General features: G+C 44.0%; 1 protein-coding gene across 6 annotated transcripts in view; it reads right to left on the reverse strand.

Moving 5' to 3' along the window:
• The window catches only part of CLCN1 (chloride voltage-gated channel 1), a 76,161-nt gene that overhangs the window by 32,401 nt on the left and 30,902 nt on the right, over positions 1–12,858 (reverse strand). For 5 of the 6 annotated variants that reach the window (XM_019474106.1, XM_009287143.1, XM_009287142.1 and 2 more), the window contains exons 2-6: positions 9,792–9,945; positions 9,137–9,268; positions 7,353–7,481; positions 7,117–7,250; positions 6,682–6,759 (exon numbers count right to left, since the gene is read on the reverse strand). In XM_019474106.1, coding sequence (XP_019329651.1) covers positions 6,682–6,759; positions 7,117–7,250; positions 7,353–7,481; positions 9,137–9,268; positions 9,792–9,945 — 627 coding nt within the window. The remainder of the gene's footprint in view (positions 1–6,681; positions 6,760–7,116; positions 7,251–7,352; positions 7,482–9,136; positions 9,269–9,791; positions 9,946–12,858) is intronic. The other variant, XM_019474107.1, reaches the window with a different exon arrangement.

Consider the following 12,858-nt stretch of genomic DNA (forward strand, 5'->3'; position numbering starts at 1 on the left):
GTCCCTGTCTTCCAGCTCAGGGGGCTGGGTACCCGGAGAACAACTGGTCTTACTATTAAAGACTGAGGCAAAGAATGCATTAAGTACCTCAGCCTTTTCCTCATCCTTTGTCACTATGTTTCAAAGTGTCTGGAATAGTGGGAGGGTTGTGTTATAGCCCACCAGCATGGTGATTAACAGCTTGAAACTGAGGGTATACGCAACACGGCCTGCAGTATAGCAAGAGGTAATTAGAGTTGTTTGAAGGTGCAAAGCCTGATGGGACAGTGTTGAAGAACAGTATGAGATAGAGACACCTACCGCAACGACTGGGAACAGCCTGTGGCATATGGCATCTCCCAGGACCCAGCACTGTGTGAGAGTGCTGGTGCTGTGTAGCAGCACAGGAGTAGCCAGATAGACCAAAACAAATAGACAAACAAAGAGTACCAGAGTGCACTCAGAAAAAGTAGGCTGGGCACCTTTTGCTTGTCAAGGGCTAAATTGGCTTTTCAAATCTATTTTGAGGGCTCCTCATTAATACATAGGGTGGTATTCACCAGCAACAACACCAAGAAGTTACACACCCTGGGCAATATGATCTGAAGTTGCAAACTATATCTTGGATTAAGGTCAGCTAAAGATTACATGACTCCCAGGTAATGGAGATCACATTTGGCAGTTTGGTGTGAATCCATAAGAGGAACCCAACTAGGGCTACAAAAGCTATGATAACTTTCAGTTTGTTCCCATACCACAATGTTATCACAGACTCACAGCAAGTTTTAGTCTGGAAGGTACCTCTGGAGGTGGCTTCTCCAACTCTCTGCTCAGAGCTGGGCTAACTCCAAGGCTAGATCAGGGTGCTCAGGATCTTGTCCAGGTGAGCCCTGAGCCCCTCCAAGGGTGGAGATTCCCCAGCCTATCTTGGCACCTGTGCCACCCTGAACCACCTTTGGGGCAAGGGGAGAATTTTTTTTAATGCATAGATAGAATTTCCCTTGTTGCAAGTTGTGCCTGTTGTCTCCTGTCCTTTCACTGTTCTCTGAGAAGAGTTTGGCTATTCTGTCTCTCTAACATCTCCTTTAGCTACAGAAGACAGCAATTAGACCACTCCCCCTTTAGCCTTCTCTTTTCTTCTCTAGCCTCTCCTAGTGAACAATGTATAATGTGTCCTGCAGTTTCTAAGACTATATTAATTAGAGGTACAGAGAAACAAATAAGAACTATAGACTGTGTTATGGAAGGGTTTTTGTTTGTTTGTTTGTTTGTTCATTTGTTTTTCACTGTTTTTTTTTACCATTAAGAGAGATACCCTGTTCTTCTGTATACTACCGATGGTTCCACCTGACTATGGTCTAATCCTTGGTTCTGAACCTGCTTTCTCTCACAGTTTTTGGCAGACTTACAAGTTTTGCCTTGAAGCCTCAGTCTTCAGCTCAGGCTGTCTCCAACTTGCTATATTGCCCACATATACACAGCTCTCAGTCTCTCTCTTGCTGGACCTGATTTTCTTCCTGGCGCATCTTTTCTCAGGTTATCAACTGAAGAACCTCTAATTTGTAGCTGACAAACTATGTTCGTGCCTTCTTTTTAATAGCAAACCAGAGTAAAGATCATTATTATTGTTGATGCAAGACCATGCTGAATTTGTCAGCTAACTCATCCATTTGAAGACTAACAGGAAAGTAGCACATAGAAGAAATAAAGTCAACTTAGATAAAACATCACATTTCCAAAACTCCTTAAACTTCTGGGCACAATAACCATGGAGAGAGGTTTGGGGCAGTGCATGGGAGGAAAGTGAAATGAAAGCACAACAAAGAATGGAGAACATTTTAAGACAAATGATTTATGAATACATTTCCACTGTTTTAGGAAGAAGTTACCATGTGCCTCTGGCACATGTGCTGTTTAAGGAAATTCTGTGAATCAGAAGACTAGTACAAATGCGAGGGGACAGAGATAAATTTCCACATTTCTCCTCACAGCAGGATCATAGAAAAGTGAGAAGGGACCACTGAAGGTGTCTCCTCCAACTCCCTGCTCAGAGTTGTGCTAATTCCAAGGCTAGATCAGGTTCTTCTCCAAGGGTGGAGACTCCCCAGACCCTCTGGGCATCTGTGCCAGTGCTGAACCACCCCTGGGAGAGGGGAACATGTTTTCCTTATACATCGTCAGAATTTCCCTTGTTGCAAGTTGTGCCCGTTGCCTCTTACACTCTGCCCCTCTGAAAAGAGCCTGGATCAATCTTTGCTAAAATCCCCCTTTAGATGGTTGATGATATCAGTTAGACCATCCCCCTTTAGCCTTTTCTGCCTTAGGCTGTGCAAACCCAGCCTCCTCAGCCTCTCCTCATATACCATTACTCCAACCTCCCAACCATCTTACTGGCCCTTCGCATCTCTCTTATATGGGGAGCCCAAAACTTTACACGCTGATATTTCTGTTCTCCAGTCCACTGATGAAGTATTCGTATAGTAGTTTCCTGTTCACATTATCACTTCCTGTCATACTTGCCATCATCTCCTTCCCTTAGATGTTGCTACTCCCTACATGAAGGGGTTTTTTTAACTTCTGTTCTCTACTCGATCCTTACTGATTTCTGAACAGACCTTGGTGCTCTCCAGGTTGAACAATGTCTATGGCCAGCACGGACTGAACAAGCTACATCATTAGAAATCAGCACATTAATAGGTGTCACTTTTCCTATGACCTTCCCTTTCTTTCACTGCCACCAGTTACATGAGAAAAGAACGAACTTGTGTTGCTTGAGTGGAGAGGTATCTGTGGAGAACCTGCCTGAGAGCAGGAGATCTCACAGCAAGAGGCTAAATGAGTTGTACATTAAATGTCACAGATAGGAAGACACTTGCCTCCAAGAGGAGCCCCGAAGCAACATCCAACTCCAACTGCGCAAGCCGCCACCAGGAGGTCGAACTGCCTATGCACATTCTGGAACAGAGAGTGCAGCCAGAGAAGGGCATGCTGGGGTTAGAGGGAGCAAAGCCAAGGGATTAGGATCCAGAACAATGAAACAAAGCAACAGCCAGCAGCAGATTCAGCCATTGCTATTACAAATAGCAGGCTCTACACACTTTAGTGCAGTCTTTAGTACTGTCAGCTGGTCTTCAGCAGTGACATCTGGTCCTTATGCACAGACAGGATCTACTCAAGTAGAACAGCACCTCCCATTGTTGTATTACACAGCCAGTTTCTGCTAGGAGCCTGTATGTAAAGCAGTTCCTACATTTAGCTATATATGCAGTTAATAGATTTTTTTATACAACTAGTCAATACAATGATCAGCCTGCAGAGGCTGTTCCAGAGTGCACTCAGAAAAAGTAGGCTGGGCACCTTTTGCTTGTCAAGGGCTAAATTGGCTTTTCAAATCTATTTTGAGGGCTCCTCATTAACCAGCAACAACACCAAGAAGTTACACACCCTGGGCAATATGATCTGAAGTTGCAAACTATATCTTGGATTAAGGTCAGCTAAAGATTACATGACTCCCAGGTAATGGAGATCACATTTGGCAGTTTGGTGTGAACACCAAGACACACCCTGGGCAATATGATCTGAAGTTGCAAACTATATCTTGGATTAAGGTCAGCTAAAGATTACATGACTCCCAGGTAATGGAGATCACATTTGGCAGTTTGGTGTGAATCCATAAAAGGAACCCAACTAGGGCTACAAAAGCTATGATAACTTTCAGTTTGTTCCCATACCACAATGTTATCACAGACTCACAGCAAGTTTTAGTCTGGAAGGTACCTCTGGAGGTGGCTTCTCCAACTCTCTGCTCAGAGCTGGGCTAACTCCAAGGCTAGATCAGGGTGCTCAGGATCTTGTCCAGGTGAGCCCTGAGCCCCTCCAAGGGTGGAGATTCCCCAGCCTATCTTGGCACCTGTGCCACCCTGAACCACCTTTGGGGCAAGGGGAGAATTTTTTTTAATGCATAGATAGAATTTCCCTTGTTGCAAGTTGTGCCTGTTGTCTCCTGTCCTTTCACTGTTCTCTGAGAAGAGTTTGGCTATTCTGTCTCTCTAACATCTCCTTTAGCTACAGAAGACAGCAATTAGACCACTCCCCCTTTAGCCTTCTCTTTTCTTCTCTAGCCTCTCCTAGTGAACAATGTATAATGTGTCCTGCAGTTTCTAAGACTATATTAATTAGAGGTACAGAGAAACAAATAAGAACTATAGACTGTGTTATGGAAGGGTTTTTGTTTGTTTGTTTGTTTGTTCATTTGTTTTTCACTGTTTTTTTTTACCATTAAGAGAGATACCCTGTTCTTCTGTATACTACCGATGGTTCCACCTGACTATGGTCTAATCCTTGGTTCTGAACCTGCTTTCTCTCACAGTTTTTGGCAGACTTACAAGTTTTGCCTTGAAGCCTCAGTCTTCAGCTCAGGCTGTCTCCAACTTGCTATATTGCCCACATATACACAGCTCTCAGTCTCTCTCTTGCTGGACCTGATTTTCTTCCTGGCGCATCTTTTCTCAGGTTATCAACTGAAGAACCTCTAATTTGTAGCTGACAAACTATGTTCGTGCCTTCTTTTTAATAGCAAACCAGAGTAAAGATCATTATTATTGTTGATGCAAGACCATGCTGAATTTGTCAGCTAACTCATCCATTTGAAGACTAACAGGAAAGTAGCACATAGAAGAAATAAAGTCAACTTAGATAAAACATCACATTTCCAAAACTCCTTAAACTTCTGGGCACAATAACCATGGAGAGAGGTTTGGGGCAGTGCATGGGAGGAAAGTGAAATGAAAGCACAACAAAGAATGGAGAACATTTTAAGACAAATGATTTATGAATACATTTCCACTGTTTTAGGAAGAAGTTACCATGTGCCTCTGGCACATGTGCTGTTTAAGGAAATTCTGTGAATCAGAAGACTAGTACAAATGCGAGGGGACAGAGATAAATTTCCACATTTCTCCTCACAGCAGGATCATAGAAAAGTGAGAAGGGACCACTGAAGGTGTCTCCTCCAACTCCCTGCTCAGAGTTGTGCTAATTCCAAGGCTAGATCAGGTTCTTCTCCAAGGGTGGAGACTCCCCAGACCCTCTGGGCATCTGTGCCAGTGCTGAACCACCCCTGGGAGAGGGGAACATATCTTCCTTATACATCGTCAGAATTTCCCTTGTTGCAAGTTGTGCCCGTTGCCTCTTACACTCTGCCCCTCTGAAAAGAGCCTGGATCAATCTTTGCTAAAATCCCCCTTTAGATGGTTGATGATATCAGTTAGACCATCCCCCTTTAGCCTTTTCTGCCTTAGGCTGTGCAAACCCAGCCTCCTCAAGCCTCTCCTCATATACCATTACTCCAACCTCCCAACCATCTTACTGGCCCTTCGCATCTCTCTTATATGGGGAGCCCAAAACTTTACACGCTGATATTTCTGTTCTCCAGTCCACTGATGAAGTATTCGTATAGTAGTTTCCTGTTCACATTATCACTTCCTGTCATACTTGCCATCATCTCCTTCCCTTAGATGTTGCTACTCCCTACATGAAGGGGTTTTTTTAACTTCTGTTCTCTACTCGATCCTTACTGATTTCTGAACAGACCTTGGTGCTCTCCAGGTTGAACAATGTCTATGGCCAGCACGGACTGAACAAGCTACATCATTAGAAATCAGCACATTAATAGGTGTCACTTTTCCTATGACCTTCCCTTTCTTTCACTGCCACCAGTTACATGAGAAAAGAACGAACTTGTGTTGCTTGAGTGGAGAGGTATCTGTGGAGAACCTGCCTGAGAGCAGGAGATCTCACAGCAAGAGGCTAAATGAGTTGTACATTAAATGTCACAGATAGGAAGACACTTGCCTCCAAGAGGAGCCCCGAAGCAACATCCAACTCCAACTGCGCAAGCCGCCACCAGGAGGTCGAACTGCCTATGCACATTCTGGAACAGAGAGTGCAGCCAGAGAAGGGCATGCTGGGGTTAGAGGGAGCAAAGCCAAGGGATTAGGATCCAGAACAATGAAACAAAGCAACAGCCAGCAGCAGATTCAGCCATTGCTATTACAAATAGCAGGCTCTACACACTTTAGTGCAGTCTTTAGTACTGTCAGCTGGTCTTCAGCAGTGACATCTGGTCCTTATGCACAGACAGGATCTACTCAAGTAGAACAGCACCTCCCATTGTTGTATTACACAGCCAGTTTCTGCTAGGAGCCTGTATGTAAAGCAGTTCCTACATTTAGCTATATATGCAGTTAATAGATTTTTTTATACAACTAGTCAATACAATGATCAGCCTGCAGAGGCTGTTCTGCGACAGCAAAAGCCTAGAGACAGTGTCAGTGTCTATAATTAGCAATGCTGTATAAATTTGGCTTAAAGACAAATTGATCTTTGTCTGCAGCTACTTTTTTATACAGACAATGATCACAGTGCAAAGGTATCAGCATCATGAGATTGAAAACTTGTCAAATGCATATTCCTAACCAGCCTCTGTGTAATTGGTAGGTAACATTGGTGGTCCTGCACAGTTATTTGACTGTATATCTGGCCTCCCACTACCATTTTCTTTGGCTTGTATTTTACTGCTCTATAGCAGTACGGTGAACTTCAATCCATATATCTCCTCTCTGTTTTGTGGCCTGCCAACACTATCCTATGTGTCTTAGGAGTTCAACCTGTGGAAGAGCTGTATGCAGACATGTGCCTTACCTCATACACACCACAGAAGATTGACATGAACTTGCTGAGTACTGCAGCACAGATACTGGCAATATGCACAAAAGGACCCTGCAAAAGAAGAGGAGGAGAAAATCAGAGAGGGTTACCCTCTGGTTACTGACAACCACCTAGCCATTGCAGATCTCATAATTTCTCTTTGGCCATCTCAGCCAGTCCTCCAGTCTTCTTTTTTTTTTCCCTCTTAAGGACTACCTGACTTGAGTTCTTTGATGTTTTCTATATCAAGCCTTTCAAAGTAGAAGGAAAATGGCCAATGGAAGATAAGCGTTGCTGGAAAGAGCAGAGCTTTGAGAAAAGGAATGGTGGCAAAGGTAAGAAAACATTTATAGACTCTTCTTCCACAGACAACCCCTCTCACCTACCAGACCCTGGCCACTAACTGCACATGAAAACAGCAATATTTACCTCTTTCCCCACAGGCATGCCACTTCCAAGCCCAGCTGTGAGGCCCACAACTTTGGCCACAAAAGCTTTGAGAGTGAGATATTCCTTGAGGACCACTCCCCTCATAATGGTCTTGAGCTCTGGGATCCCAGACCCTGAAAACAACAGCAGAGCAGGGGATGAACAAAACCCACAGGCAAATGGAATAAGAAAAAGAGACAGACAGAAACAGATCTTGCCATGCCTTCTGCCCTCACCAACAGCCTGTGGAGAGACGAGGTGGCAGAAAATGGCCGCAAACAGAATAAGAACAAGTGGGTATGTGACCCACGCCAGATACTGCATAGGAACATTCGGGTGCAGCTCTCTGTACATCCACTTGTAGGCTGTAGACAGACAAACAAAGAAGTTGTAAGTAACCACAGCTGCTCCAAACAGGTTGGTAGACATCAAAGAATCGCACACTTGCTAAACCTACCCATACTAAATGTCCCTGAGAAATGCTATCCTAAAGTCCTCATTTTCTAAGACAAGCCTTGTTACATTTTGAGTATGAGTTCCCAAATAAAACAGGCATTCTGTAGGAATGGATAGAAGTGTCTCTCTGTTCTTAGACACTATTAATACCTGTGCCCAAATGTGGTGTAAGAAGAGGTGTGTTACATGCAGTTGTGAGGATGAATTACTGTACGGGGTCTTTTCATTTGACAGCCTGAGGGCCTTATGTAGGTCCTGAAGGATAATAAAGTGGTCCACCAACAGCTAGTGCCCTCTCCTCCATCTCAATCACACGAAAAATCATTCTTTCTTAAAAACTAGCTTAAAAGCTCTGCTTATGATTTGCCTTTTAGAGCAGCAGCATGAAGGGATCTGTGCCAACTGTTAAAACAGCAGTGGTACCATTGCTCAGTCAGGTACAACAGCACGAGCTGCCGAGAATCCAAACTGAACTGCAGCTCACGTGCAGTTCATCTTCTTTGCCTGAGCTGGCTCCTCACACAGCAGGAGGCTGAGACTTGGTGGAGGGAAAGAAAAAAACCAACCAAAGAACTCAGCTGCAGGGAGTATGAAGGACAAAGGCCCTCTGAGACTGGTAGGGTAAGCCAGACACCTGGTAGATGGGGAAGCTCTAGCGGGAGGAACACTGGGCTGAAGGAATATTGGGAGCTTTGAGGAACTGCAGTGTCTGGTGGACATCAGCAGCCAAGAGCACTGAGAGGAAAGGATTGGTGTGCATGTGCAGGTCAGGAGTGGGACACTGGGAGTAAGGACAAAGGAACAGTGCAGTTAACAGGGTGTGGGCAATGTTGTGTGTGCATGTGTGCACCGAGAGGGAGGGCAGGGGACCCGAAAGGTCTTCTAATTGTTACAGCTGGCAAAAGGGAGAGGGACCACAGGAAAAATGCAGGGAAGGTGTCCCTGCTCATTGCAGGGGATTGGACTAGACGACCTTTAAAGGTCTCTTCCAACCCAAACTATTCTATGATTCTGTGATATAAGACAGTGATTAGGAGATCTTTGTGAAAAGAGCCAAAGGAGAGAGCACTATGTGTCCAGGTAGCCGGAAACTGCAGGGCACTGTATAAAAAAAATTAGAAAGAAAAATAATGAGGTAAAAAGCAGAAACAGTGTCAGGAGGGCATCTAAGAGCCCCTTCCCCTCCCTGCCCCCCATGTGCTCAATAGACCTGGGGAGGATGGGAACCAGTATAATAGGAAAGAACACAGTACCACTTCCCTGTGTCCCTACATATTCAAAGGAGCGGGAGGGAAAGGGATTCAAAATAATGGTTTGTCTTTGACTCATACACATATCCTTTGTTTCTGCCCGCTTACTTCCAAATTTTTCCCTGCCATCCCTTTAAAGAACCTCTCCCTAGTTAACCTTTTCTCTACTATGTCGCAAGTACTTCAAACTTTCCAGGCAGCAAGGGATGAGGATGGGACACTGATGTTAAAGGAGGAGGAACATTGGTCACTGGGCTTTGTAAAACATTCATATCATTTACGGTGTGCTTTTGCAACACCTGAAAAGGACCCACCCTGTAGGCTTTTCGCACTGGCATAATCCATTCCCCAGCTCACCAACGCCATGACCAGACCCAACAGAACCAAGAAAATCCAGTCCTCTCCAAGCTTCTTGGCAACATATTTCTGGATGCGTCTAGCACAGTCTGTGGAGGGAAGAATGAACCAGAAAAGCTGAGGGAACGTAGATGAAGCCTGTGTCTGTCTCTCCTCTCCTATGCTGAGAACTGACTATAATAAGGATTTATTTGGAAGCATCATGGCCTTAGTGTTGAAGGACTGGTACCCATCCCTCTCCTACACAGTCCTGCAAAATCTGATGCAGTTTGAAAAAAAAAAAACAACAAAGGGAGGAGGGGGGAATTTAACATCTTGTGCACTAGCAGCAAAACTTTGACTCAAGAAGGTCCTTTTCCTCCTGTTACAGAGATCTGTTGTGGAAAAAATTATTAACTTGGGACTGGTCTTTTTTCCAAACAAATCTTGGCTCTTCCTAGGATGAAAGCTGGCATTAAAAAGTCTTTTGGATCCACTGTGATTCCTTTTCCTTCCTTCTCTGCTTCTCCCCAGTCACAATTTTCTTGTCTTTTTGCCTTGCTTAAATTCTGGCTCTCTGACTTGCCTACCCAATATCTGGTCATAGGATAATGAAAGATGAATTGTCCCTACCTTGACATTTGGAATAGTGCTCTTCTTTGATCTCTACTTGACTCTCACGTTTCAGGGGTCTTTCATTGTTCTTTTGGGCTTGCTTCTTATTCAGTAGTTTTGCTGCTTCCTTCTCTGCAAAGTCAGTTATCTTGTCTGTGTATTGGCCATAAAGCTAGAGGAGCAGAAAGCAAGAGAGATCAAAAGGAAAAGGTAAGGTAAATGGTCCTTCACAAATAGCATTAAAGATGAAAAGGCAGATCTGCTAACAGTCAGAGGTGCAGACCTGAATGTACCCAAGCAGGGAGATAGAGACACAGAAACTCTCAGACAGATGCAGCTCATCTTTTTTTGTTTGTTTTTCCTTTCTGGTTCCCTCTTCCGAATCTCTCAAAAATCTTTTCATCTCCTTTTTGGGGGTACAAGATATGATCACAGAATATTAATTGCTTTCTAACATCCTGAGAAAGAGCTGGCTCTGGTCTGAAGAGATTGACCAGGCTTTCTGGAGGTACAAAAGAAGGTCAAAATAGTTCACATGAGGCTGCCACCCTCAGGGCTGTCTCATAGACTTCAGCAGCACTGTGAAACATCTCTGAAGGTTTTGAGAGGTATTACACTATCAAACAGGCTGCAGAAATGTCCTGCATCTGTTCCTCCTGCTGCCAAGGAATACTTAACAGGGCACACAGCCACTGATGGTGCCTGTGGAGGAAAAGAAGCAGCATCAGCTCAGAAATATCACAGGGTACTGCACACCTCCTCCCATTATTTACCCAAATCATCATGCTAAGTACTCACATATCTCCAACTCCTCTGAATTTCCTAACTACCTAATCTAGTCTTTGTCTTCAGATACTAATCTTGAAATGCAGTTGGTTATATACAATTCAGAAGTAGCTACATGCGCTTACCAATGACATTTCACACATGGATCTGTAGTAAACTTGGCAGTTGTGCCATCTGTCAACAACAAGAACTCAAGGGAGCTTGAAGGATACTGACTGTGCCCCCTTGTCTGTTTATCAGATTCCCTCAAGAGCAGCTATCCTACCGCACTCTTTCAGAGTATAGGTGGGGAAGGTGTGCATTTGAGAAGCAGAGAATAAGCCTCTCCTCGTCACATGCCCTTCAATGAACCAGCTTTGACTTTACTTGAGGTCAGGTTACCACCTGACGCATGGCCTGTGATCTTGGTGCTTCCCACCTGCGAGAACGTGACCCTTTGCTTCCTCCCCAGCCCAACATCTGCTTCTCTAAGATTTTCTGAGTAGCAGGAGGAGAGTGAGCAATGCTTTAATCGGCAAAATCGGACACTTCAGCTGGAGAATGACAAGACATGAGAGAGATACGAAGCACTACCACACGCTTAGGAGACATTTCTATTCAACAGCTTCATGTCTCCTTCCAAAGTGACACAGATGTTGCTCCTGTTCCCTGGGGATCTCCATGAACTGAAATATCATCTGTACAACCGGGATAATGCAGCTGACCTATTTGTAAGAGAATTTGAGATCACACAGATTCAGAGACTCACAGAAAGATTTACACTGGGAGAGACCTCTGGAGGTTTCTAGTCCAAGCCTCTGCTTACAGCACACAAACTCCAAAGCCAGATCAGGCTGCTCAAGATCTTGCCCAGGCAACTCCTAAACATCTCCAAGGGTGGAAATTCCTCAGCTTCTCTGAGCACCTGTTTCAGTGCTCTATCAATTCATATTTCCACATAACAAATATGACTGAAGGTCCTAAGGGGTTTATTTATTTGCATATATTCCTCAAGAGACACTTGAATCATGTGCAATAGCTCCCTTCGAAATCCCTAGTGGTTTTTTCACAGAACACACATCTAGGCTTTTTTAAAATCGTCCTCTTCTTAAGGTGGTTTACCTGCTGTCTCTTAAACAAATTGATCCTGTCTGAACATCTGAAAGTATTCTTCCATTCATCACTGTATTGGATGCTGACAAATTTAATGTAATTATTAACCCCATGATTATCAACACGCTCTAGGCAAATTAAGCAATGCAGACTCTTTGCAGTGAGGAACGGCTGTGCTCTGACCCCCGTAATAGACAAGACAGTGAAACATCAGGCTGAAGGACTTGCCAAACTTCATATACAAGGTAAGCTGTCACATATAGAATCCAGTCCTAAATAGCAGACTGCTCCTTTTTTCTCTAACTGTGTCTATTTCAGCCAGAAATGCCAAGTACTAGCAGATTTTAGACTAATGCATCTTCACATCACCTTCGCTAATGTTTCATTGCCTTTACATGGTCATGAGGGATGGGTTTATATCAAATACAGCTTAATCCAAACTATGAACTCAAACCGGTGCCAAGTATGATGTTCAAATTAGTCTTCCATCTGTCCAGATGGAACAGCATGACAGTATAATAGTATGAATGGTAAAAGCCCTCATATGGTATCCTAGTTCACTGCTTCTATCTGGCTGGAAAATGGGGCACTCAGGATATGGAAGAAAAGGAGTTAGTCTCCAGACACAAAAATGAAGGTTCTGTCCTGGAGAACAAGTTAGTCTCAACTCACTTAAAGAATGCTTCATACATTTGCTTTGCTCCTCCAGGACTCTGGCACTATTTAAAATGGTAGGATATTGTGGGACAGAGAAAGAATCCGGAAATCAGAGAATGACCTTACAGCAAAATTAGGTTAGGCAAGAAATATCCACTCCATTAGAAGACATATAAAACTAAAAATATAACACAGTAGGACTTTAGATCGTTCCTTCTTCTGATGCTCCCTCTCTAACACAAGGAACACAGGGTTTCTGAGCACCAGAAAAACTGGAGAGAATTTTAAAAGACATCAATTACCACCTAAAGGGTTGAGCCAGAAAAGGTACTATGATAATGGTGCAAAAACAGCTGAAGGTATAAATATCACTAAAGGGGGGGGGGAACCCCAAAACCATCATAGAATTATAGAATAGTTTGGGTTGGAAGGGACCTCTAAAGGTCATCTAGTCCAAACCCCCTGCTGTGGGCAGGGACATCTTCAACTAGATCAGGTTGCTCAGAGCCCTGTCCAACCTGACCTTGAATGTTTCCAGGGATGGGGCATC

The sequence above is a fragment of the Aptenodytes forsteri genome, unplaced genomic scaffold (genome assembly GCF_000699145.1).
Source record: "Aptenodytes forsteri isolate BGI_AS27 unplaced genomic scaffold, ASM69914v1 Scaffold216, whole genome shotgun sequence".
In the NCBI taxonomy this organism is placed as follows: Eukaryota; Metazoa; Chordata; class Aves; order Sphenisciformes; family Spheniscidae; genus Aptenodytes; species Aptenodytes forsteri.